Consider the following 23,640-nt stretch of genomic DNA (forward strand, 5'->3'; position numbering starts at 1 on the left):
CCCGGCGTGCCCGGGGCCGGAACTGCCCGCGCCGGGAGGGGGTGGGGGGGCAGCGCCCGTCCCGGCGTGCCCCGGGCGGGCGGCGGGGCCGGGCGTCCCGGGGTGGCGGCTCTGATGGCGGCGGCGCTGCCGGTCTATGTGTACAGTCCGGAGTACGTGGCGCTCTGCGACTCCCTCTGCAAAGTGCCCAAGCGGGTCAGCGCCGCGCCGGGGGGCTGGCGGGGTGGGCGGGGGGTGGGCTAGCGGCCCCTGTGGGACCCCGGCGCGGGGGCGTTGGGAGCGCAGTGGTGAGGCCTGCGGTCGAAAGGGGCCTCAGGAAGGCTGCGGGAGGTCCGGGGGCTTTGTGGAGGCTGCTGGCACCTGGGACAGCGGGAGGGTGCGGGGAGCTTGGGGAAGGGGCAGCAGTGGGGGGCGCCGCCGGCCCTGGGCAGGAGGAGGGTGGGGTCAGAGGGGGACCCTGTCTGTCCGCTCAGACCTCTTCTGTCAGGGCGGGAGCGGGTGGCAGGGACACAGAAATAGCACTTCCCAGGCGCCCATCCCCACCGTGAAGCTGTGCGCTGCTGTGTCTGTCCCTGACGCTCCGGGAAGAAGCCCCCAAACACACCCTGCTGCGCTGCACACCCTCCGTGGGGGAGACTCATCCAGGGATGCTGCTCAGGCAGGTGCCAGTTTAGCTGTGCTGCTGCGAGAAGTTACAGTTACACCTTTGCTGCAAGTCACTTAGTCGCCAGTTGCTGTGGTCCTGTCACCTACACTACTCTCATGGTCGTCTTATTCTTTCTTTAGGCCAGTATGGTACACTCGTTGATTGAAGCATATTCCTTACTTGACCAGATGAAGTAAGTGCTCCCAGTTTCTGCAAAGAGAATATTTTCTGCTCTGCTAAGGTTTGGAAGATACTGAATAACTGGAGGTCTTATACTGTCTCTGCTGGCAGCACTATTATAGGAGCTATGCAGTGTGTATTTCTAGAATCTAAGGAGAGGCTGCTTGTTTTGCTAAATGGACAAGATTACAGCAGTTATGGCAGGTGTAATTTATTGTTGCCCTTCCTGGTCCAATGGAGTACAAATTGCCCTGTGCTTTCTCCGTAGACCACACTGTTGCCCACTGTTTTTGTGGCTCTGAGCAGAAGTAATGGTGTAGAAACCATCCTTGTTGGCACCGCTCTGAATCCACTGGCCAATGTTGATGCTGAGAGGGACCATGTTGATTTGCTGTGTTGTGGCTGATTTGGGAGACTTTATGTGAGGTCTTGGTGCTGTTCAGGAGAAAAGACAAGATGAGGTCTGAGGCAGAAGAGTGAGAATGTTCCTGCCCCATCAGGCTTTTGACACTGGGGGCTATCAAGGGAGAGAAAAGGCTTAGCTCAGCTCTCTTCTGTAGCATCTCATAAAATCTTAAAACAAAAAAATCCCATGTTCCAGTTCAGCAGGGCCATAAAGTCCTGTTGGGACTTTTTTTTAAGGATTTTTTTCTTTCTGGTAATTTTGGTAGAGTGCGCTTGGGAAATGGCTGTAGGTGCAGTTGCAGAGGCAGACCCACAGGGCTGTTTGCCCTGGTGTGGGGTGAGAAGCGCACAGCACTTGGGCTAGCCTGGAGCTGGGAGCTTCTTGCATCCAGTAGCAATGGAGCTGTACTGTTTGCTTGTTTGTGCCCCCAGAATCTGAGGTTTTGGAGATGTCTTCAATGTGTTGCAAGATTTATTTAGGCAGACTGCAAAGCACCTAAACCCAGGAAAGGTGATATATGAGTTGCTGAGGACAGAGGCAGCCTCTGCTTTGAATGCAGGTGGAATTAAGAGCACATAAGAGGTGCTGCTTAGCTCTTGACACAGCAGGCTGGTGTTCTGCCACAGCACTGGGCTGGGCCTGGGCATCTTCAGTCTGTTATTTCCTCTGTGTGTAACCAGAATGTTGGATTGCTGGAGATTGCTCAAACTGGGAGAACATGCAGAAAAGGGAAAAAAACTTGAAGCAAAGTAGAAAGGTTAAAACAGGCAGCACCTGCAGATGTTCCTTGTTGGGATGGGCACAGCAAACAGTGCCAAACTGGGGAAAAGGCTTTCTCACTCAAAGTGACAGTTTGGTGTGAGAGGAGGCGGAGGTGGTTTTGTTTGTTTTTTTCAACAGTAACTGCCAAAAAGGGTTCCTAGTCTGAGGAGGTTAAAGCTGCATGTTCCAGTTGAATCCTGAGCCTCTTGTCCTGACATGCTCCCTTCCTCCTCTCTGCCTAGGATAGTTAAGCCAAAAGTGGCTTCCATGGAGGAGATGGCGAGCTTCCACACAGATGCCTACCTGCAGCACCTGCAGAAGGTCAGTGAGGAGGGGGATGATGACCATCCGGAGTCCGTGGAGTATGGACTGGGTAAGGACATGTATCTTCAACGAGAGATTAACTGAGTATCAGGTCCAGGATGCTTTTTGCTGGAGCTGAGGTTGGACAGAGGGGTGAGCTTAGGTGGGCTGCTGGGCTGTTTGTAGAGGGAAACACTCTTTGATGGGGTGTTGCTGAACCCCGTCAGGCTGGCGTTTTCACTGTTGCCAGCAGAGGGTACTGTCAGACTCATGCTGCTGCTCCGTGCAGCTCAGACTGCCCCTTGTGTACTGGGAGCCAGTGCATTTTGCTGCTGCTTTGAGGATCTCGGGCAGGACAGAAGGCCCTGACATGCTGCCCTTGGAATAGAGCTGAGACTGGCTGCTGCAAGCCTGCTGTGTTGGAGGGCCTGCATGAACAACGGCCTGAAGCTACAGCTGTGGACCAGAGCAGCTGCTGTTTGCCTGGTGACTTTGCTGACATCTTGAGCAGAGGGCTCTTGCCTGCCTGGACTTAAGATAGCCCCCTTGCCTGCTTTAACTCAGGCTGTGGATACTCTCTTAGTCTCAGGAACAGGAGCGACCCAGCACTGAGGCAGTGGTGCAGATTCTGAACTGATATCATGCATCTCCCCTAGATCTGCCCTTTACATTTCTGAAGCTGATCTGTCTGCAGACAGAGGAGCAGCCCTGGGGTCACGCCTTGCTGGAGAACAGCTCCAGGGAGGCTGCTGTAGGAATAGGTGAAGATCATATTCTAGCTATAGACCTGCAGCATACTTAGGCCTGGCTCCTTTGTGGATGCCTATTTTTAGGGAGGAGATACATCGGTGACCATGTCAGGGCTTTCCTGGTAGAGTAGCCAGAGAACTGAGAGTGTTTTTGCAAGATTGGCGTGAGGGACCAGTAGGTTGGGCTAGCCAGGCACATAGATCGGAAGTTGGTTCAAGACCCATCTGTGAATGATCTGAGTGCAAGGAAGCATTTTGATTGTTGATTTTTGTGGTGGGTTAACCTTGGCTGGTGGCCAGGTACCCACCAAGACACTCTCTCCCTCCCCCTTCTAAAAAGAGCAGGGGAGAAAATACGATGCAAAAGATCATGGGTCAAGATGAGGACAGGGAGATCACTCACCAGTTACCGTCACAGGCAAAACAGACTCAGCTTAGGGAAATTAGTTCAATTTATTGCCGATTAATAACAGAGTAGGCTAGTGAGAATTGAAAACAAAACTAAAATTACTTTTCCCCTCATCCACCCTTCTTCCCAGACTCAACTTCACTCCCAGCTCTTCTACCTCCCTTTCCACGAGCGGTGCAAGGGGATGGGGAATGGATGTTGTGGTCAGTTGGTTACTCTTTGTCTCTGCCACTCCCTCCTCCTCATACTCTTCCCCTGCTCTGGCATGGGGTCCCTCCCACAGGACGCAGTCATACACAAACTTCTCCAACACGAGTCCTTCCCACAGACTACTGTTCTTCATGAACTGCTCCAGTGTGGGTCCCTTCCACAGGGTGCAGTCCTTCAGGAACGGACTGCTCCAGCATGGGCTCCTCTCTCCACGAGGCCACAGGTCCTGCCAGGAGCCTGCTCCAGCATGGCTTCCCACAGGGCCCCAGCCTCCTTTGGGTGCATCCACCTTCTGCAGTATGGGGTCCTCCACTGGCTGCAGGTGGATATCTGTTCCTCCGTGGGCCTCCATGGGCTGCAGGGGAATCTCTGCTCTGGTGCCTGGAGCACCTCCTCCCCTTCCTTCTTCGCTGACCTTGGTGTCTGTGGGGCTGTTTCTCTTACATATTCTCATTTATCTTTCCTAGCTGCTGCACGGCATTTTTTACCCTTTCTTCAATATGTTATCACAGAGATGCCACCAGCACTGCTGATGGGCTCAGCCTTGGCCAGCGGCAGGTCTGTCTTGGAGCTGTCTCTGTCTGACATGGGTGCAGCTTCTGCTGTCTTCTCACAGAAGCAACCCCTGCAGACCCCCTGCTACAAAAACCTTGCTACACAAACCCAACACAATTTTTTTACTACTTACTCCCTGAGTCTGCTTTGTGAGTCCAAAGCTGATACCTGTTTGAGTTTGCCATGGCTTTTTCATGGCACCTGGAACAGGAGGTTGGAGTAGCGATTAAATAAAGATAGCTCAAAACGAAGAGAATGTGTTCCCCCAGAGCAAAAGGCCTGTTGTGACTGACACACGGACTCTTCCCTGCAGGTTATGACTGTCCGGCTACTGAAGGGATCTTTGAGTATGCGGCAGCTGTGGGAGGAGCCACCATCACCGCAGCACAGTGCCTGCTGGACGGCAAGTGCAAGGTAGCGATTAACTGGCCTGGAGGGTGGCATCATGCAAAGAAGTAAGAAAACAATCTCTTCCCTTGTGTTTTCTCACCTGGTGTCTGAACCCTGCCTCCTACCTCCCAGCTTCCATGCGAACCCTCAGGGTTCGGTGATCCAGCTGGAAGAGAGACAATGGTGTGAAAGGGGTGAGGGAAGGCAGGAGGTAGATGGGAAAGAAGCAGAGTGTAGGGCAGAGGTCTGTGAATAGGCTGGTAACTGCCCAGTCCTGGTGCTGTCATGGTCTGCAGTGTGGGTCTGGGGCAGATATATTCAGAGGTGTCCTTCCATCCACTCTTACTTGGTTATCTCTGGGAGTTCAAGTGAGAATTGATTTTGCAAAGTCTGTAGAAAAGGGCTGTGGAAAGGCAAATGACTGGTGTCGCTCCCAGCTTTGAAGAGAATGGGAATGTGGCAACATGTTATCCAAATTGTTTGTCTGGCTGTCTTGATTTCTTAATGGGAGGTTTGAAACAGTGCAGGACTGTCCTCTGGTTTCGCCCATGCTCTGTGGGTGGCTGTTTGCACTGAGATGTAATGTCAGTAACGTTCTTCCAGAACAACAGAAAGGAAGTAAAAATTTCATCCCTTAATCCTGGGATTCTGTAGTGGTAAAATAATTTGTTTCCATGGCTTCTCTGTTTTCCATGGATATATGTTTTATTTTAACTTGCGTCCCCCATTTCCCAAAACATGATGCCTTAGGCCTGTCTGCAGATGCAGACAAGGCAGCGCCCTTCCTCGTCCCCAGCTAACTGGCCTTTGCAGTGCCTTTCTCTTTCCCTGGGGAGCCCCAGGAATTAGCATGAACCACGTGTCTAACCCTAATAACTTCTACATGAGTGCACAGGTTTCTCTTCTTGCTCCAGCGAGTCTTCTGACCTGGCAGAGAAACTCTGGAGGTGTAACAGTGGTGTGCAAACTCCAGAATGGCAACGTCTCATCAGGACCCTTTTCCTGGTCAGCACTTTGCTGAATATGGGTTCAGCTACAGCATGCTGAGAAAGGAGAGAGTTCAGCTTGGTTGAACTGAGCCCTCTTGCTCTTCGCAGGAGGAATGGTGCTTTTAAAACCTCTGTTCTCTTTTATCTTGATTGCATGGTTTATGAAATGCCTATAACAGAAGAAATCTCAGCAGTGTTGCTGCCACTGAACTGTGCTATTAGCACTGTTCTGGGAAGTAACCAGTCTGTGTAAAAAAGGCGTTTAATACTTACTGATCCCAAAGGTGCCTTCTCAGTCACCTCAGTGAGATGGCGTGGGATGCTGCAGGGTAGGCAGCAGCTGTGGTAGGTGCCAGTCCAGTGTGAAGGTCCAGACAGACTGACACCCAACTGCAGGTGCCTGGTGCTAGGACCTGTGTCCTAGCAAAATACATACCCTTTTGTCAAAAGAGACCTGCTATCTGGTGGCATAGTTACTTTCCAGGGTCGTAAAGGTAGGAACGGTAACCACTGTCACCTGGGGAAATCCGAAGTTCTGGCCCTGAGCTGCAGCTCTAACACTGGTCAGCCTCTGTCTGAGCTCATGCCCTGCTCTGCTTGGCCTCAAGTTTGAAACAGATTGTGTGTTACAGCATGGAGAGAGTGCCTGACACGTGTCATAGTTCACTTTGCTTCCTTGCGGGCTGGGAAGGAGGGGAGGAGTACAGTGTGTAATCACAGTTAAGGAAGATTCCCAGGATACCTGCAAACATCCCAGTTGTCAGCATCACTGTAACTGGAAGAGAGTCACTGGGAAGCATCTGTGCTCCATGACATTTGCAGGGAGTGAGAGCAAGTGCAGTTCAGCCACCCCATGCTTGCTCCTCGCTGTTTCCAGCCGTTTGCTGAGCAGGGCAGTGTTGGGGGAAATGAGCTGAGTGCTGTGGCTGAAAGTAAAGAAGCATTTCTAAGAGGCACATTTTAGATCCTGGTGTCGTTTGAGCCTGGGGGAGAGGGGTTTGGACGCTTTTGTTGCAAAGTATAAAGCTTTGGTTTAAGTCAGCTATCCAGCGCTGACCTAAGAGCGCGTATGAGCTAGTGCCAAGGGGTGACAAGGACTTGACTTCAAGGTGAGTCTGGAGTAGGGATTAAGAAACTTTCTTGTTCCTTTAATGCCAGCAATATGGAAGCTGGCATACCTGATGTATGTCAGGGATAAATCTTACCATGCAACATCTGTCCTCTGTTTAGCTGCTGGGGATCTCTTCTGGCTGACCCTAGGAGCTGTATTGTGAGGGACTGCATGTGGGGCATTCTGTTTGCATTTTCTTGGGGAGGAAGGGAGAGTGTTGCTTTGGGGAGGGGCTTAACCTCCTTACCCCAAGACTGAAACAGAGCATCAGTGTTGCAACTGCCTCGGACCTGCCTTTCGCTGTCAGGACCCTCCCAGGAGCTGTGACCCAGACAGCAGGGATGGAGTGGCTGCCTGCCTGTGCCTGTCCAGCACTCGCAGGAAAGTGGCCAAGCAGGACTGTCTATCTAGGGGCCTGTCCTCTTGCTGCAGAGGGAGAGGATGTTCAGTGGAGTGTTTGAGTTGAGTGGCTCTGAACTTCTTTAGAATATCTCAGGTGCAGAAAGGTTATGCTTTATTTGTGCAACAGTGAAATGGTCAGAGGTACCCTGCCAAGCCCCATATGGGTCACGGTCTCTCTGCAGCAGAACCAGCTAATGCTTTACCAGCTGCCAGCAAGCCCAGGGGTGGGAAGTGATTAGCACAAGCAGTCACATTCTCTGTGCTTCCCAGCCATGCTTTGAGCTGCTCCTGACCCATTCCTTGGTTGCTGCTAGGCCTTGTTGGGGTATGCCCCTTGGCTCCTCTGTGCCCCTGCACGGTGGAGACTTGCAAAGCAAAAGTGACAACGCCGAGATCAGTGGCAATTGTGTTGGCGATGTTCAACCTCATGGACATTGTTTTCACAGAGATGAAGCTTCTGGCTTTTGTTACCTGAATGACGCTGTCTTGGGGATCCTGCGGTTGCGCCAGAAATTTGACCGTGTCCTTTATATCGATTTGGATTTGCATCACGGGGATGGTAAGGCCCAGCGCAGTCTGTAAAGAGTACAGCCACACAGGCCTAGGGGGAGGAATGGGAGAAGTGAAGGCCTGTTGGGGCAGTAGGGCTTTACCTGCTACAACAGCCATGGCTTTGCCTCCTTTCAGCACAGTCAAGTTCCCTCAATCCATTTCTGCCTTTTCCTGCTTTATGGATTTGCCCTGTACTGCTCATTAGACCTCTCTTGAGGGTCTGGGCAGCAGTCTTGCACCTAAAGCAACAAACAGCATGTTCCCATTCCAGTAATCCCCTCTGCCAGTGGCTCTCCAGCAAGGACTTCCTCCAGTCCCTAGTCTCCCGTCCTGGCAGAACAACTGCTGGCAGCGTTTAATTGTTTAATGCCAGTGGTGCAAGAGGGAAGCAATCAGTAGTAAACGGTGCTTTTAAAAGAAGGCTTGGTGCTATAAAACTGAAGCCAGAGCTGGCCTTGCTGGAACTGCTCTCTCCTTCAGGGACCTTATTTCAACACCATTTAATGTTTCCTGCTCTCCTAAATTTTACGGTGTTTCATTTTGCTGTTTTCACCCCAAATTTGGTTTCTGTTAACTTTCCCATTACTTCTTTTTCCCCTTCCCACCCCACTATTTTAATATGTCTTTAAGGAAAAGACGTATTGAACTGCAGTAGCACTGAGAAAAAGTGGGAGAGCCTGGTAGGTCTGGTTCTAATCAAAGCCAAGCTCTGGCCAAGGCATCCCTGCTCAGCTCCCTCCCCCGGTCTTGCAGGCCAAGCAGTGCAGGTGAGTGCTGCTAATATGGGCACTCACCTGAAGTACTGAGATCCATTCAGTACTGATTAGCGTGAGACCCACATAATTCATTTCAGTTGTGACCTTTGCTGCAGTTGAATTTGGGTCTCTGGTTAAGGATGGATTTATTGAACGATACCTGGTTTTCTGCTTTGTTCATTCCATTCCCGCTCTGCTTGCTGCCCCATGTTTATTGAGTGTTTAGACCCTGTCATTTATGTGAATTATGCATGGAAGCTTTTTTTCCCTCTTCCCTTTTCCAACAGGAGTTGAAGATGCCTTCAGTTTCACCTCGAAAGTCATGACTGTTTCTCTGCACAAGTTTTCACCAGGGTTTTTCCCAGGCAAGTTGAACTTGTGAGGTTTGTGCTAATTTGGATCAGACATCACTGATGAGGCCCCAGCAAAGGCAAGTCCCATCTCTTCCATCCAGCAGAGGTGTCTCGCTGCTTCTCCTCCTGACCCAGGAGAAGGAAAGGGGGAAACTACGTGTTTGGCATTTCCCCCTTTCTGATTGTGGCTAAGTTCTGGGTAGAGCCACTGCTGGGCCACCTGCAGCCCTTGAAAGCTGCATGACAGAATTGGGTGGAGGGTGAGAAGCAGGTCGATCCAGTCCCTCCTTTTTGATCATGGCAAGTGGACGTCTGCATAACCATGCCAAAGGTCCTGGCTGTCTGCTCTCATCTGACACATCCGACACATTTCCTCTGCTGCTGATCCCCTTTCCCTTGTAATTAACCATGGGGTGTTGTTATGGTTTAGTCCCACTCAGCAACTAAGCACCACACAGCCGCTTGCTCACTCCCCCCACCCCGGTGCGATGGGGGAGAGAATTGGAAGAGCAAAAGTAAGAAAACTCATGGGTTGAGATTAGAACAGTTTAATAATTAAAATAAAATAGTAGTAATAATAATAGCAATAATAACATAATGAAAAGGAAAATAGCGAGAGAGGTGAAACCTGGGGTGGGGGACACACACCAAACAAACAAGTGATGCAACCGCTCACCACCTGCCAACCGATGCCGCCAGTCTGTGAGCTGGAATCGCTTCTTCCCCTGGCCAAGTCCCCCCAGTTAATATATTGAGCATGATGTCATATGGTATGGAATATCCCTTTGGCTAGTTTGGACCAGCTGTCCCGGCTGTCTCCCCTCTCCTCCCAGCTTCTTGTGCACATGGCAGAGCATGGGAAGCTGGAACAGTCCTTGCCTAGTGTAAGCACTTAGCAACAACTAAAGCATCAGTGTGTTATCAACATTATTCTCATACTAGATGCAAAACACAGCACTATACCATCTACAGTGAAGAAAATTAACTCTATCCCAGCCAAAACCATGACAGGTGTTTCCGTTTTTCAGGCACTGGTGATGTGACAGATGTTGGCCTGGGGAAGGGTCGCTATTACAGCGTGAATGTACCTATTCAAGATGGCATTCAGGATGAGAAATATTACCAGATCTGTGAAACGTAAGCTCTCTTGTTCGGGTACATTTTACTTGGATGGGATTTTAGAGAGCAGGGACTGCGCAGATTTTGTTTATTTCCTATTTTTAATTACAGTCCTTCCGTAAGGCTTGCCCCTTCCCCTATTACAGTTTTTGATTACAACGAACATGGATCTTAAGAGGTCTCAGAGGTCTTGTCCGAATCCTTAGGCAAGCTGAATGTACAGAGGCATTTGTGGGTGGCTGGAGGATGTGTTTGCCATGGGTCAGCCTTATGTGTTTAAGGAGAGACTGAGAAGGGACAAGTACTTTTTAGCTGTGGAATTAGGGCTAGGTGCTTTTTCTTCAAGTAAATGCTCTGAACCCTGACCGTCTGTGGGAGGTATGCTTGCAGCTGAGCTAAAAGTCTCTTCTAAGCACCTTTTGTCTATGCTGGAAGAATGAAAGGTTGAAGGCTGAACATCTGCTAGTGACTGAGCTGCCTCCTGGCAGGCCCCTCTGTCACTCAGTTGGTGATGGACCTCACAAGCTGTTTCCTGTGTCAGAACTGGGCTGCAGGGCTTGTTCTTTTCAAGGAGCTGGGAGCTTCAGTGCAGGGCTGCAGGACGCGGTAGCACATCTACCTCTGGGCTCTAAGAGCTGAGGGCTGAAACCTCTCCAGACCTGTAGCTTGTTAGGGCAGTCATACTGTGACCATGCCTCCTGCTTGCTTGTTGGTGCTTGTCACTGCTGGTGGTAGAGCAGCCCTCTTCCTGCAGGGGGACATGATTCCAAAAGGCAGGGCAGCTTTAGGGACTGAGTAGGAGTTAGGAGGCAGGTCAGGAGTAAGCCATTGCATGCATTTCCAGCTGAAGGACATCAAAACCTACCATAGGTTCCACAATGCATATGGATTGCATATAAACAAATGCATATGCATTTGCATATAACCTAAGCATCTACAAAGAAATTTCGAGATCTCATGGGCAAAGAGAAGGAGTTCTGTCCTGGCTGGGAGACAGTTACATGCATGACTCTGGGTGTCTCATCCAGCTGATGTCTGAGGATGATTGCCTGTGCCTCCCAAACCCATAGTGGCATTGGAGTGGATGACTCCCTCCGACACAGATTTCTGCAGGCTGACTGCACCTTCCACAGAGCCTTTCCTTGTATTCTTCTCCTGTGTCCCCTGCCGGTGAGAGGAGACCTGCTCCTTGGCAGCACTTTGCTCCTTGCTGAGGTGCTGCCAGATCAGGCATTCCTGGAGCAAAAAGCCAAGGAGACATCTCACCTTCCTCAGCGTCAGGGACAGCTGCCTCCCCAGTCTTAGTGGAGGCTGATCTGCTGCAGCACAGTGATATAAATAAACAGGGAGGAAGTTTGCTCTTGGTATCTTGGAGCATGTGCACTTTGAACTTGCCTCTCTATAAATTACAGTGCCTATGTTTGATCGCTTTTATTGTAGATAAACTGTCCTGCTTTGGAGGTGCTGTGGCACAGGGATAATTGCCTGTTGTTTCTGGAAGTTGAATGACAAGGGCTCCAACTGGCGTACATTGTTACTAACAGCCGCTGCATGGAAAGGGGGCCAAAGTGTGATGTTATTTATTTTCTGGAAAGTCTGCTGTCTTCAAAATTTTGAAGACAAAGGCAGCCAGGGATGAAAAGTTTCAGAGCTGCCATGAGAGCAACAGCACCAGAGCTGGATGCTGAGTTTCTGTGGTATGCTCTGCTCATGCAGAGATGTGTCCAAGGCATGTTCCCACTAAGAGCCCTCTGGGAGCCTACCTGCTCATGTACCCTCTCCATAAAAAGAGAAAGTTACGAGTCTGGCTAATTGTAAGCATCCAGAATAGCTGATGTGCTTGATCACCTTTCAAAACTGCCCAAATTAATTAATGAAATCGGTCCTGAAAAGAAGTCAGTAACTCGACCTGGAGTTTAAACATTAAACTTTTGAAGACTAAATAAAATGCAGTATGTGAGAAACACTGCAAGTAAACTTAGAAATAATCCGGAGACATTCAAAAGCATTATCTTTGCTCCAAAGACAGAGAGAAATGTGAGTTATTTTAAATGGCTGTAGAGTTTTGCTTGATAAACTCACTATTATTTATAGCTGAAGGAGATAACTAACCAGCTATTTGTTCTCTCGTATTGTTCAGAATGTAAAAAAAAAGAAACAAAACAAACCCAAACAAACAAACAAAAAACAACCCCAAAAAAACCACAAACAAACTGACCCCAAAATCTGAATGCTGTTTGGCCCGTTGTTATACATGATGCAGGGGAGCTGTGTTAGTGTGTAGGCAAGGATCTAGCAAAATTCTGCCTTAGCCAGTGCAGGCTGGACTGTGTGACAAAGATCTGCTCAGGTGGAAGTTGTGATGTGTTCATTACATTGGTGGAGAAACAGGTTAGTAACATGGGTCACTTACAAGGAAAGCATACAGGACCCCTTTGTGGCACCAAAGGCTTGCCTGCTATCTAGAAAGGAGGTACTAATTCTCTATTTACAGTGTCTTAGTAAAAGAAAACAGGATGACTGTGGTGGACATGTTGCACCCCAGCAGTCAGCTGTCTCTGTTCCTTTGCACTCAGCCACTGTAGATGATGTACCTGGTGTGGCTCTGCCTGGTGGTAGGACCACAGGCTGGGGTCTCGGTCATGCTGGCACAGCAGAGTGAGGCTGATTATTCATGGGGCATGATATAGGAGCAGCAAGGCCAGTTCCCCCTTCTCTCATCTGACCTGTTTTTTCTTATTCTGCAGGCTTTTGGCAATATGCAAAATAATACTTTTTTTTAATCCTTCTAAGCAAGGGCTTTCAACCTCTGTCAGTATGTGGGTACCTGCAGTGTCCCAGATGGCAGCACAGCTCTCTGTAGATCCAATTTCAGCCCCCTCATGATTGGCTGTCTTTCTTTTGGTGCCTTTTCTGAAGCCCTTAGACAAGCCCCAGATCAGAAAACTCAGACTAGACTCTTTTTTTTTTTTTTTTTTTTTTTTTAAACAAAGGTTTCCCACTTGCAAGAATAAGACTAAAAGCAAAAGCAGATACTGATGTTTCTTGGGAGGCTGCAGTCTTGCTTTCACAGTGCATCCAGCTATACCCGTTCCTAGCTACAATGGGTGGAGGGTATCTACTGATGCATCCTTCCCCCCTGTGTCAGTGTTGGGGAGGAGGCCAGCAGAGAGGAGAGTGGCCTCTCACCAGTGGAGTGCCACTCTAAAGCAGACAGCAGTGGGGGAAGATGAGGTAAAAAAAAAATGGAGGACGTGATAAAAAGCAATTCCCGCTTGACTGTCAGCATCTACTGGGGCTTTTTCATGTTGTGCAGCTATAAATGGAGACTCCTATGGAGAGGGTGCCTGCTCCCTCTAGGTGTTGGGTATGTGTGGCGTGAAAAGCACCACATGGCCTGGAAATCCTGCAATAATATGAGCCCAGTTCTGAATCTTGTCCTTGGGCATAGGCACTGAATGGTACAGACCCCAGAGTGACTGTGTTGTTGGGGGGCTCTGGAAATTAGGGATGCGATTGACAGCTAGATTTGGGATCTCCTTGGAAGGGATTGGTCTTAACACTTCTTATTGCTGTAAGGGTTGAATAGAGCGCAGGCCAGGCTGTGAATGTGGGGGACCTAGCCCACCATCTGGACTTCATTGGTTGCTTTTCATCGTGCAGCACAGCATAAATCCTAAATGTTCTTCCAGACTCGTTTAAAATACGTCCATAGTCCCACAAAATTTGCAGAAGTTCATGTTCTGAGTTTTTTATGGTTTGGGATGAAATTTTGAAACTTTGGCTGAAATTCCAGACCCCTGCTTTCTTTTGAAAGGTCCCAAGTTTTAACCTGGGGAAAAGGCCCAATTTAACCCAATGGATCACGGAGCTTTCTGAGTGCCTGTGCTGGTAGGCATTACATGTGCACTGTATTTGGCCACAACTGCCAGCTCAAACATACTTTGCAGTTGACAAAATTAGTCTGGCTGCTTTCTTTAGCTTACAGGCAGGGCCTGTGGTGTTTGCTGGTGCAGCTGTCACCTTGGCATATCATGGGTCTCGCTGGGATGTGTACAGAGCGGGGCAGTCAGCAGCACAGTGGCAGATCTATGGGAGCCAGGAGGCAAGCTGGTGTGGGGATCATTTGCTGGCTCTGAGAGCAGCAGGGCCCTGGGCAGCTCTGAGTCTTGTCTGCCTGCAGTGTGGGTAGAAGGAGGAGCAGGCAGGCCCGTGGGTGGCTGCTATTGGTGACAGCAGATGTAACTTGATTGCTTGGTGAGTTTTGGATGCAGCTTTTTGGAGGATGGAGTTGTAAGTCACAATCTTGCCTGTATATACAGGTAAAGGAAAGCCCTCTGATTTGGGGAGCTCCTTCCTGTGCTCCTGACACCAATGGGAGGAAACATCATGTGGCACTGGTCATCTTGCAGTGGCAATCTCACTGGGGCTGTGAAATTTTGACTGCCGTTCTGGGTTTGCTTGAACAGTTGCAGAAGCCCATTGTCTTCCATCCTCCCTGTCAGCTGCTCACTGTTTTAGCTGTTCCTCTGGCCTCCCTGGGGGTAACAAAAGGCAACTCCTCTGCCAGCCGCTTCCTTCCGGAGCTGGCAGCGGGGGCAGTGAATTAGAAACCGCTGAAAGAAAGAGCTTGGAGAAATCTGAGAACTGGCAACATCTGTTCATCTCTACTGCAAGAGTAGGCAGTGCAGCCCTGCCTTGGTGCACTGCTCCGCCAGGGCCAGAAAGGAACTACTGGGGTCACCTTGTCTTCATGGCCCTATGTTGCTCGCGAAGCTTCTCTGAACTTGTTTGTTAGTTCAGGAACAGAAAGGGGGTAGAACATCCCCTTTGCACCTGTGCCAAATGAGTGCACAGCCTAGGCTGCATGGTCCTCACTGGCTGCGCCATGGCCTGGCTGCAGTGATGGGAGTACTCTCGCTGGAGCCAGCTGTCACAGGTCAGAGGTTCCTGTGCCCCCAGCTGCAAGGCGGTAAGAGATCTTTGCCATGCTCATGATGTCTCAGTGCAAAGTCAGTTTCCTACCCAGGATTAGTCTGCTGATACAGGGAGGTGTATCGGGAATTCCCAGACAGGCTTGGAGCTCTGACAGTGTGACTGAGCTGTCTCCCAGATGGATGCTGCCAGAAGGGGAGAAGAGTCCCATTCCCACTGCCTTATCCTAGGCTGCCCACTCCTTCCCCCTCTTTTCCTTGGCGTGAACCAGTTCAGGGAGTTAACTTAGCAGAAAACTGACCCTGCTAAGCAACTTTCTACTAGTTCAGCTCTCTGAAACTGCACACTGGGATCAGAGCAGCTCCATCATAAGCAAAAGGAAGGGACTGGGAAGGATGGGTGGAAGGGACTACCTGCTGCTGTGTGGGAAGTTTGGCTTTATTGTCAGATCAAACTTGTAGCCTGCATGCGTGTGAGGGTCTGTCAACATCTGGATGGGGATGAGACTGCAGAGCAGTCCTGCTGATTTCCTAAAACACCAGAAAGAATTATGCTGTTCCTGAGCACAGCATGGGTCAAGAAGGGGGCTTAGCTACCCTTATGCATTAACAGAGATTCCAGCAGCTGCAGACAAATGCTGTCATGTCAAGGAGCTGTTTTATCATTTAGGTAATGTCTGCAATGTGTTTTGAAAATTAAAAGTCCTGGGAGAGAGTGAACTTTGTTTAAAACTCCTCATGCAGTCAGCAAAAACTTGCAGGGATGGGCTAAAAGTCTCTTCTCCATCCTCACTGGGAGACCTTGCTGAGAAATAGTAGGAAGCCTTGGCCTGATGTTAGTTTCACTGGGGAAATGATAGAAGGACTCGTGATAGTGATTGCACTTTGGTGGAAGTGGCTGTCCTTGCACAGTGAGATCAGACAGTGCAGGGGATCCCAGTCTTTGCTAGTAAGAGGTGAACCTTCCTCTGGCTATGTTATTTCGCATTTTGCATATTTCGCATGCATCTGCCTGTTCTGGTGGATCCAAGAGGAATGTAAAGCTTCCTAGGGAAAAAGTGAGCTGTTTGGACTGGCCAGTGTCAGCTGCCTGTCTAGCAGAAGTGGAGAAGCATGTCTAAGGGAAACAGAGGAAGAGGGACTCAGAGACAGCTCACAGGAGCTAGATGCGCTTGCAGAGGTCTGAGTGCAGGCAACAAAAGCCCTCACCAGCAGCAGACAGTCAGGAAGTCCTACAGTGTTTGAAAAAAGCCGGTTCAATCCTCAGTCCAGGGAAGGGTAGTACAGTGTGGGCCTTGGGCAGAGGCGGAAGCCGCTCTCATTCATCCTGTCCTTGACATCTGCAGAAGAGAGGTTGACTTTGGGTCCACTTCAGGAAGGAAGCTTATGCCAAATTGACCGCTCTTTCCTTGGCACTGTAATTTTCACCGGCTGCCTCAGTTTACTTAGCTTGATGGGACTGTGTGGATAACATGGCCTGGTAGCTGTCACACCATGAGTGGTGTGAGTAGCTGTTGGCTACCTGTCCCTGCCGGGCACCTGGGGTGCTGGGGCCAGGCTCTCGGCTGTTAAGACTATGCTGCCATACCAGGGTGAATATGCATACTGAATGGAAATCCTGTTTTCCCCCCAGGCTTGCATACTTGGTCTTGGGGGACTGAGTTTTTTCCCAGAGTTTTTTTTTATCACCAGTCAAGTTTTTTCCCAATGGTGCCTGTACTTCAGCAGCAAATTTGTGGTGCTTGTAGAGCTGATGGCCTCAGCCCTGCAGGTATCTGCCTTGGCAGATGGCACTGAGCTCAGTGGGGTTCCTTATCTGAGTGCAATGACTGGATAAGTTTCTTGGGGTAAGTGCTGGTAAATGCTAGCTCTTTGTCACAGGGAAGCAGTTCTCTTGTTTGTCACTGCAGTGGTTTCTAATTGCATATCAAATAAGAACTGGCGATGCTTAGGTTTTCTTAACCAAGGCAAAAGCATTTATTCCAGGGATCATATCTGTTTCTACTTTAGCAAAATAAAAACACTGTTGTGGAAGGAACATGCTTTTCTCCATTATTTGTCTTGTATTTTGGGCTTTGGAGCACAGTGCTGGGAACAGGATTATTCCCTTTGTGGTGTTCATAATACTAAAAATCTCCTGGAGCAAAGCCAAATGTCTGACAAGCCCAATTGCCTTCTGCAAGAGAGAATACTTCTAATAAACTATCTCCAGGACACTGGCCCTGCTGCACCCCAGCATCTGCCAGGAGAAATGTATTTCTGCCTCAAGAACAATACGGGAGAGAGGAGAGTGAGAACCTAGACAGAGCCTTCCTCTGTTCATTCTGTCCTGTCCCTGTGAGAAGTGTCTGATTGTTTAGGATTGTTGTTTTGCCAGACCCTGCTCTTCATTGTGACTTTCACAGGGGAGAAAAGCCCCTGGACTTGTCTTGCAGCCCTTCTGCTCAGGGTGGCCAACGTAAACATGTGGTTTGATGCTACCACTGAGCTGATCAGGACTAGATCCCACTTCCCCATGTTCTCAGTGATGCTTTTGCCTTCATCAGCCTCGTGATGAGCACTTTGAGAGCTAGACTTACTGTAGGAGAGTAGTGGAGGCTGAAGCCTAACTGGAAGCAAAGGGATCATATCTGGTATGATGGTGGTGGGAGCAGAGAATGCAGAAACCTTGAGAGACATCGGTGGATCTGAGGGACCAGGGGCACGCCACCAGCATCCTTCTGAGCTGCATTTGCAGTAACCCCCACCACTTCTCCTCTCCACAGCGTGCTGAAGGAGGTGTATGCTGCGTTCAACCCAGATGCGGTTGTGCTGCAGCTGGGGGCGGACACCATTGCCGGAGATCCCATGTGCTCCTTCAACATGACGCCCGAGGGAGTGGGCAAGTGCCTGAAGTACGTCCTGCAGTGGCAGCTAGCAACTCTCATCCTGGGAGGAGGTGAGCACACGCGTGTCCTGCTTTTCACAAGGAAACGGGTTTGTCATCCTGTAAGCCTTCCAGCACTGACTGGAGTTTAGCAGGGTGCCTGCTGGGCGGCGTCAGGAGGGCACTCTGTGGCACAGGACTGTTTTCACACATACCTGAAATCCTTGATACTGACAGGTGGAAGTCTCAATCCTGACCCTAAGATGTTAAGTGAAAGGCTGCTTGGCTCCACCAGAGAAGGGCAGAGGCTGTTGACCGCAATGAACTGACCCTGGCTTCTCAATGGCACCTCTGATTCCCATCTCTGCTAATGAGTCCTTCAGTGCTTCTCATTAAAAGTGAGCACTGTGTTCCCAAACCTACCTTGGGCATCTGGCAATGAATGATTTTGTTCGGATTCAAGCAGGGGCTTGGGAAAAAGACTGGCTGCCTGCATGGTACAGCAGGGCTCTGATACCCAGTGAAAGCTAAGGTTGACTTAGGTCTGCCATGCTACATAACCAGCTGCTTGTCCAGTGGGGAGAGCACAGGACAGGCTTTATGCAACAGACTGTTTCAGAACAACAAAAGCCACTGTGTCCCACAGAGATATCCCCAGCTCTGTGCCTGGAGCCGCATCAGCTCTAGCTGTTGTCCTTTTTGACACGGGGCACATCAGGTATAGCATCTTAAGCCTAAAATTTGATTTGCCTAATGCACTTTGTTTTGGAAAGGTTATGAGTGTTCAATCCCGCTGTGGCATGTCTGTGGTATGCTGGGGATGGCACCTTTCAGGCAGAAAGAAACCCCTAAACTTTTGTCAAAGAATGAGGCACAATTATTTGTAACTGGTGAAAATGCCAATGGAGTGACCCACCACTGCAGCCTGTGGAAGCATTTGAAGTAAAAGCTGGGGGAGGAGTTAGTACTTGCGAAAAAACCCAAAACCAACCAACCAAAAAAAACCAAAATCAAAAAACAACAGGAAAACAAAAACAAAAAACCCCAAACAAAAAAAACCACCAAACACCAAAGAGAAGGGAATGTTGAAAAATATGGTCTCCCTCGCTTTTCAAAGTGGTTTTCTCTTACCATTTTAGTCATCCTTGCTGGAAGAAAACTTCTGAGTCTCTTGCAGGATTGCTTTCAGCTGAGGTTTCTCCTTGTGAGCTCACGTACCCTTACCACTGAGGTGACCATAACCATACTTACTGTGATACCTCTTTTACTTGTAAAGCAGTCTCAAGTTGTACTAATGAGCTTTGTATTTGTCCTCTCAAACATGACAGTGCTGAAGAGCTCAACAGCAAATGGCTGTGCATATGTATTATGCTTTATGGGTTGAAGGCTGGCATTAAAAAGCAGGAATCCCCTGTCTCCACTGCTGCCCTTGCGCTCCTCTCCCTGTTACCTTTGAACACCCCTCCTTGTTGCCTTGTTGCTGGGGGCTTATGCTAGGTCTGAGACAGTAGCTGAAGGAGCCTGGCCTGTGCCACGCTGGCTGTAACTGGGATTCAGTCTGGGAGGTCTGCCCTGGGGTACAGTGTCATTCAGACCTGGCCTCATGTAGCCAGCAGGTGCAAAATGCAGTTTTTGAGCACAGCTTGAGTGGATGAAATAAGCTGAATTAATATAAACTGTGCGTTGCCTCTGCAATTTGTTCCTTCCACTAAAGTCTCTCCCTCTCTCTTCCCTTTCCCCACTCTTTCCCCTCCAAAATCACAATTCTTGCTGGAGACAGGAGGCTACAACCTTGCCAACACAGCTCGCTGCTGGGCATACTTGACTGGGGTCATCCTTGGGAGAACACTGTCCTCCGAGATCCCCGATCACGAGGTAAAGCTTTGACAAACCCTCCCTTCTCCTTGTGCCAGAGCTGAGTCGTTGTACCTAATCCAAACAGCATCCTTGCTGCTCAATACTGTCTTGTTGAGACACCCCAGTAACAATAATGCACTGTCCTAGCAGCATAGTGGGTGTTTGTTCCCAAAACCCGAGGCTGTTCTCATCTTTTTGCAAGGGATCTCAGGTGCCAATAAACTCCAGTCTCAGCTAATTACAGAGAGGATGGGGAGGGGGAGTCACCTGTTTGCTCAAATAGCTGTTTAGGATATGCACATAGTTGTGCCAGGAAAGAGCTAAGCCTTTCTCAAGAGTTTAAATTTTAGCCCTGCTTTCATTGACTTAAAGAAACTACCAGGTACAACTTTGAAGCTTTTCTGACCAGCAGTCTTGCAGCGGGCCATGGGCCCAGGTGCTATCCATGATTGCATATGAACTGTCTCAGTTCCTGTGCTGGAACTTTTAACGTCTTAAGTGGGGCTGGACAGCTGGTTGGAGGGACACAATGTAGACTGAATTTGGGTGGAATAACTATAGGTTCATAAATAGATCTCCAACTGCAGATCAGTGTTATTGACCCTACAGAAACAAACCTGCCACGTGCAAAGTAGTTCAAGCCTACAGTGACTACAGAGAATTACGGTTTTGCCTTTGTCTAAGGATCTCATGGACCAGTATGCATGAGGAAATAAAGTGTTTGTGTGGATTGAAACTGGAAATGCATCATTATAGAAACTGGTGATTACAGATACAAGATGCTTTTTGAGAGGTGTTGTGCTTAAATTTGATCCTTTAACCAGGTTTCTGCAGAAACAGATTTTAAACAAGACTAGATCTTTCCCATCTGCGGGAAGTGAAAAGGGTGGGTCCCTCTGCAGGAATTAACTGCTGAAGGTTGTTAGGTTTTGCCTGTTCTTGCTCTGAACAGTTTATTTGTTGTGTTAATGATTTGTGCACCAAGTGCCCTGAAGGATAAGAGCACTGTGGGAATGAGTTGATTGCAGGATGTTAGAAGGTGCACAGTGGGGCCCTGAGTGCTCTACCTGCTCCTTCTCAAAGAAATTATCTGCCAAGAAAGGTTGGACCAGATGAACCTTGAGGTCCCTTCCGGCCTAGTATTCTATGATTCTATGAATTTGTATCCCCTCCTGGGCTGCAGAAGCTTGGGCTGCAGAACTGAGCTGGCTGCGAGTTCTGCTGGTGGTGGTGGCTGGTCTGTTTGGGTTCCCCTTGCAGTGAAACAGTGCTTGTGGTTTTGTTTCTGGAGATGAGATGAGCTACTCAGGGTTCACCCTGGAAGAACAAGTTCCCAGAGATCAGTCCAGCCTGCCTCTTGGGGCTGTGGTCCAGCACTTGAAGAGGAATGAGCTGGAGGGAGGGGAAATGTGGGCTGCCTTGGATGAAGCAGTCACCAAGTGCTGCTGTTCCCACTTGGGCACCTATAGGATAATTTTTATGGCAGGCTTGTAAAACCCAAGTGCCCGGCATGAGCAAGCGCGTCTTCGCTCCTGCACCATGGAGAGGGTTGAGTAAGAATCATCTCTGTGGTGGTGACGTCAGCCGGCAAAGCAGCTGGTGAGGATCAGGAATATAGCTGCAGTGCTTATTGCATGCCAGGTGAAGTGGCTGGAGTTCACCACAGCCAAAAAGCTCTTGTGTGAATGGAGTTTGCTGGAGGTGCATCAGGGACAAGTCAGAAATCCACAGTGCTTTGCTAGAATACACATCAGGTCCACAAAGAATGCACGGAGACACTGGCATATGATAAGTTGTCTGATTATTTTAAAGCCTGTGGCCAGGTGCGTCATCAAAAGTAAGAAAGTAGATGTGGCAATAAAGTGACCTCGGTAATAGGAAATAGCCTTGGTACATGAGTTGAATGGTTCTGGATCAGATAGCAGCTAAAAGATGGTGATATTCATGTCAGTAAGCAGGGAGCAGCAGCCTGCCTTCAGGGAATCTTGCATCTCTTTTGCAGCCTGGAAGAAGTGGGTAAGTGAATTGTGGCGGGATTCAGATCCCTAGGGACAAGGCCCCTCAGTTACGAGGTGCAAGTGGTGAAGTTGTGTCTGAACAGCACAAGGTAAAGTACCACGAGGCACAGCCCTTAGGTTGGCATAGGAACCTCTTGTTAAAGCCCAGGAGTAAGGGTCCCTCTTGCTTTTTAGTATTGGATGTGGCGAGGGCATTTGCATTGAAACAGAGATATCCAAACTTTGCCTGCCGAAGGGTTAGGTTAGCAGCTCACCCTGGGCCTGGGAAGCTGTGCCCAGCAGCCATGGTGTACATCAGCCCATGATTGCTCTCATGTTACGTCCAGGAAGCTGTCAGTCTGTCTGTCTCCTCTCTGCCACAGTAGCTGATAGGAGATGCAGGGGGACAAGTATAAAGAACAGTGCAACCATGAGAGTTTCTCTGGGTGCTCTTCCAGTTTTCTGTGATGTACAGCCAAGAATTACCCTGTCTCTGTATTTGTCCCATTGGTAATATGTAAGGCTTTGTTTGTGAGAGGATTCTGCATTATTATGGTACTTATATGTTTAAGCTGGTTCTGGGGACAGCTGTGGGTGTTCAGCACTGCTCCAAACCTGTCCTAGTCAAGCAAGACCCTGGGCAAAAAGAAGATTGCAAGGCTAGCGACTGGCTCTGTGCTGTGTGCTTTATAGGACTTGCCGAGTGCAGACAGAAAAGGGGGTAGCTTCTTCTCCAGGAGGATGGTTGGGGCCGTCCTTTCAGTTTCTGTAATTCCTTGCTGTCCATCTGGCACTTGACAGGGCTGAATTTGCTGAGTCTCTGGTCTGCAGTAAGCTGGGGACGCCTGGTTGTATTGCAAGATGTGATCCAATATGCACCTTGCATGGCGTAACACTGAAGGTAGGGGCTTTAATCTCACTGTCCTTCATTAAAATGCTGCCAATGATAAATGAGGCAGGGGAGTTACACCTGAGACCCGGCTCTGCTTGAGTTACCTGGAGGAAGTTCATCCACCTTATTGAAAGAGGATGACAGGTCCAGCGTCCGTAGCATCAAGGTTTCAGGTGATGCAAAGGTCTGTATCCCTGTAATGGATAGAATTCATGTGCATGCAGCAGGCTCTGTCTGCGTTGTCCAAGTTTTCTGTGTTCTGGATATTCTTCAACGGTTGGGGAGTTGTGGGAAGGTTATCCCTGCCCATGTACCCCTAGCGTGTGTATTACAGCATGTAAGTCTTACTGTGTGGAGAAAATGTGGTGGGGTTTTATTGTGTGAGAGGATTGCCAAAAGATACCTGTGAGGGGTTATATTGGGCTAGTAACAGTTACTGGGACTTGCATTTTAAAAAATAAATTAATTAGAAGATTTCCTGGCTCATGAAAACTGGACATGGAAAAAAATGCTTTTAGATATCAAAACGCCCCTCTCAAAGTAAACTGGCACCCAGTACAGGAGTATCACCTTTTGTTTATGCTCAAGGGCTTTATCTGGTTTAAGATAATGGAAGCAGTTGGGCTTCCACCACTTCCTTTAGGTAAATTTCCACTTTCAGAAAGATTTACATTGCAGGAAATGCTTAGATTTTCTGGTTAGTTCCCTTAGTTTGGTTTTGTACCAGTTTCCCCAGTGCCACCAGGCTGTTCTTATCCAGCTCTCAGGGCTTAGACCTCCCAGCTGGAGAATCCAGCAGCTCCTCTTGCAGTGCAAAAATTTGGATCTTCCCATCCTTTCTTCCTTGGCTGACTTTTGTTCTCATTGGAAACTGCGTCTTTGGTGTAAGGCTTAATTCTTTTTCATACTTTGAAATAAATTGGGAAGCAGTGCAGATGTGCAACAAACCTGGGAGTGATTTCTCCAGCTGATTTGCACTCGGCTGCTTGGCCGTGGTTTGGGTCAGTGCCTGAACGTCTCTTAGAGGAGAAGAAAGTTCGTTTTGGGGTTGTTATGCTGTCTCTGAGGTAGAGAAAAATGCAACAATTTCTGGTGAGGGTGTCTAACAGAATGTCTCTGTAATAAGATTACAGTAAACACCTTCTTTGTCATGGTTTTTGAAGACCACCCCAGTTTGGAGAGGAGAAAAATTGTTTTCCAAGA

The 23,640-nt window shown here is 49.0% G+C and overlaps 1 protein-coding gene across 7 annotated transcripts in view; it reads left to right on the plus strand.

Annotated features, from left to right (window-relative positions):
• Positions 1-32: 32 nt before the first annotated feature.
• The window catches only part of HDAC8 (histone deacetylase 8), a 40,643-nt gene continuing 17,035 nt past the window's right edge, over positions 33-23,640 (plus strand). For 2 of the 7 annotated variants that reach the window (XM_075106469.1, XM_075106470.1), the window contains exons 1-9: positions 41-195; positions 787-839; positions 2,237-2,367; positions 4,534-4,675; positions 7,559-7,671; positions 8,707-8,784; positions 9,801-9,909; positions 17,591-17,763; positions 19,472-19,566. In XM_075106469.1, coding sequence (XP_074962570.1) covers positions 115-195; positions 787-839; positions 2,237-2,367; positions 4,534-4,675; positions 7,559-7,671; positions 8,707-8,784; positions 9,801-9,909; positions 17,591-17,763; positions 19,472-19,566 — 975 coding nt within the window. In that variant the 5' untranslated portion in view covers positions 41-114. Of the gene's footprint in view, positions 196-786; positions 840-2,236; positions 2,368-4,533; positions 4,676-7,558; positions 7,672-8,706; positions 8,785-9,800; positions 9,910-17,590; positions 17,764-19,471; positions 19,567-23,640 lie in introns of all 7 variants that reach the window. The other 5 variants (XM_075106471.1, XM_075106473.1, XM_075106476.1 and 2 more) reach the window with 4 other exon arrangements.

The sequence above is a fragment of the Phalacrocorax aristotelis genome, chromosome 11, assembly GCF_949628215.1.
Source record: "Phalacrocorax aristotelis chromosome 11, bGulAri2.1, whole genome shotgun sequence".
NCBI classification, from domain to species: domain Eukaryota; kingdom Metazoa; phylum Chordata; class Aves; order Suliformes; family Phalacrocoracidae; genus Phalacrocorax; species Phalacrocorax aristotelis.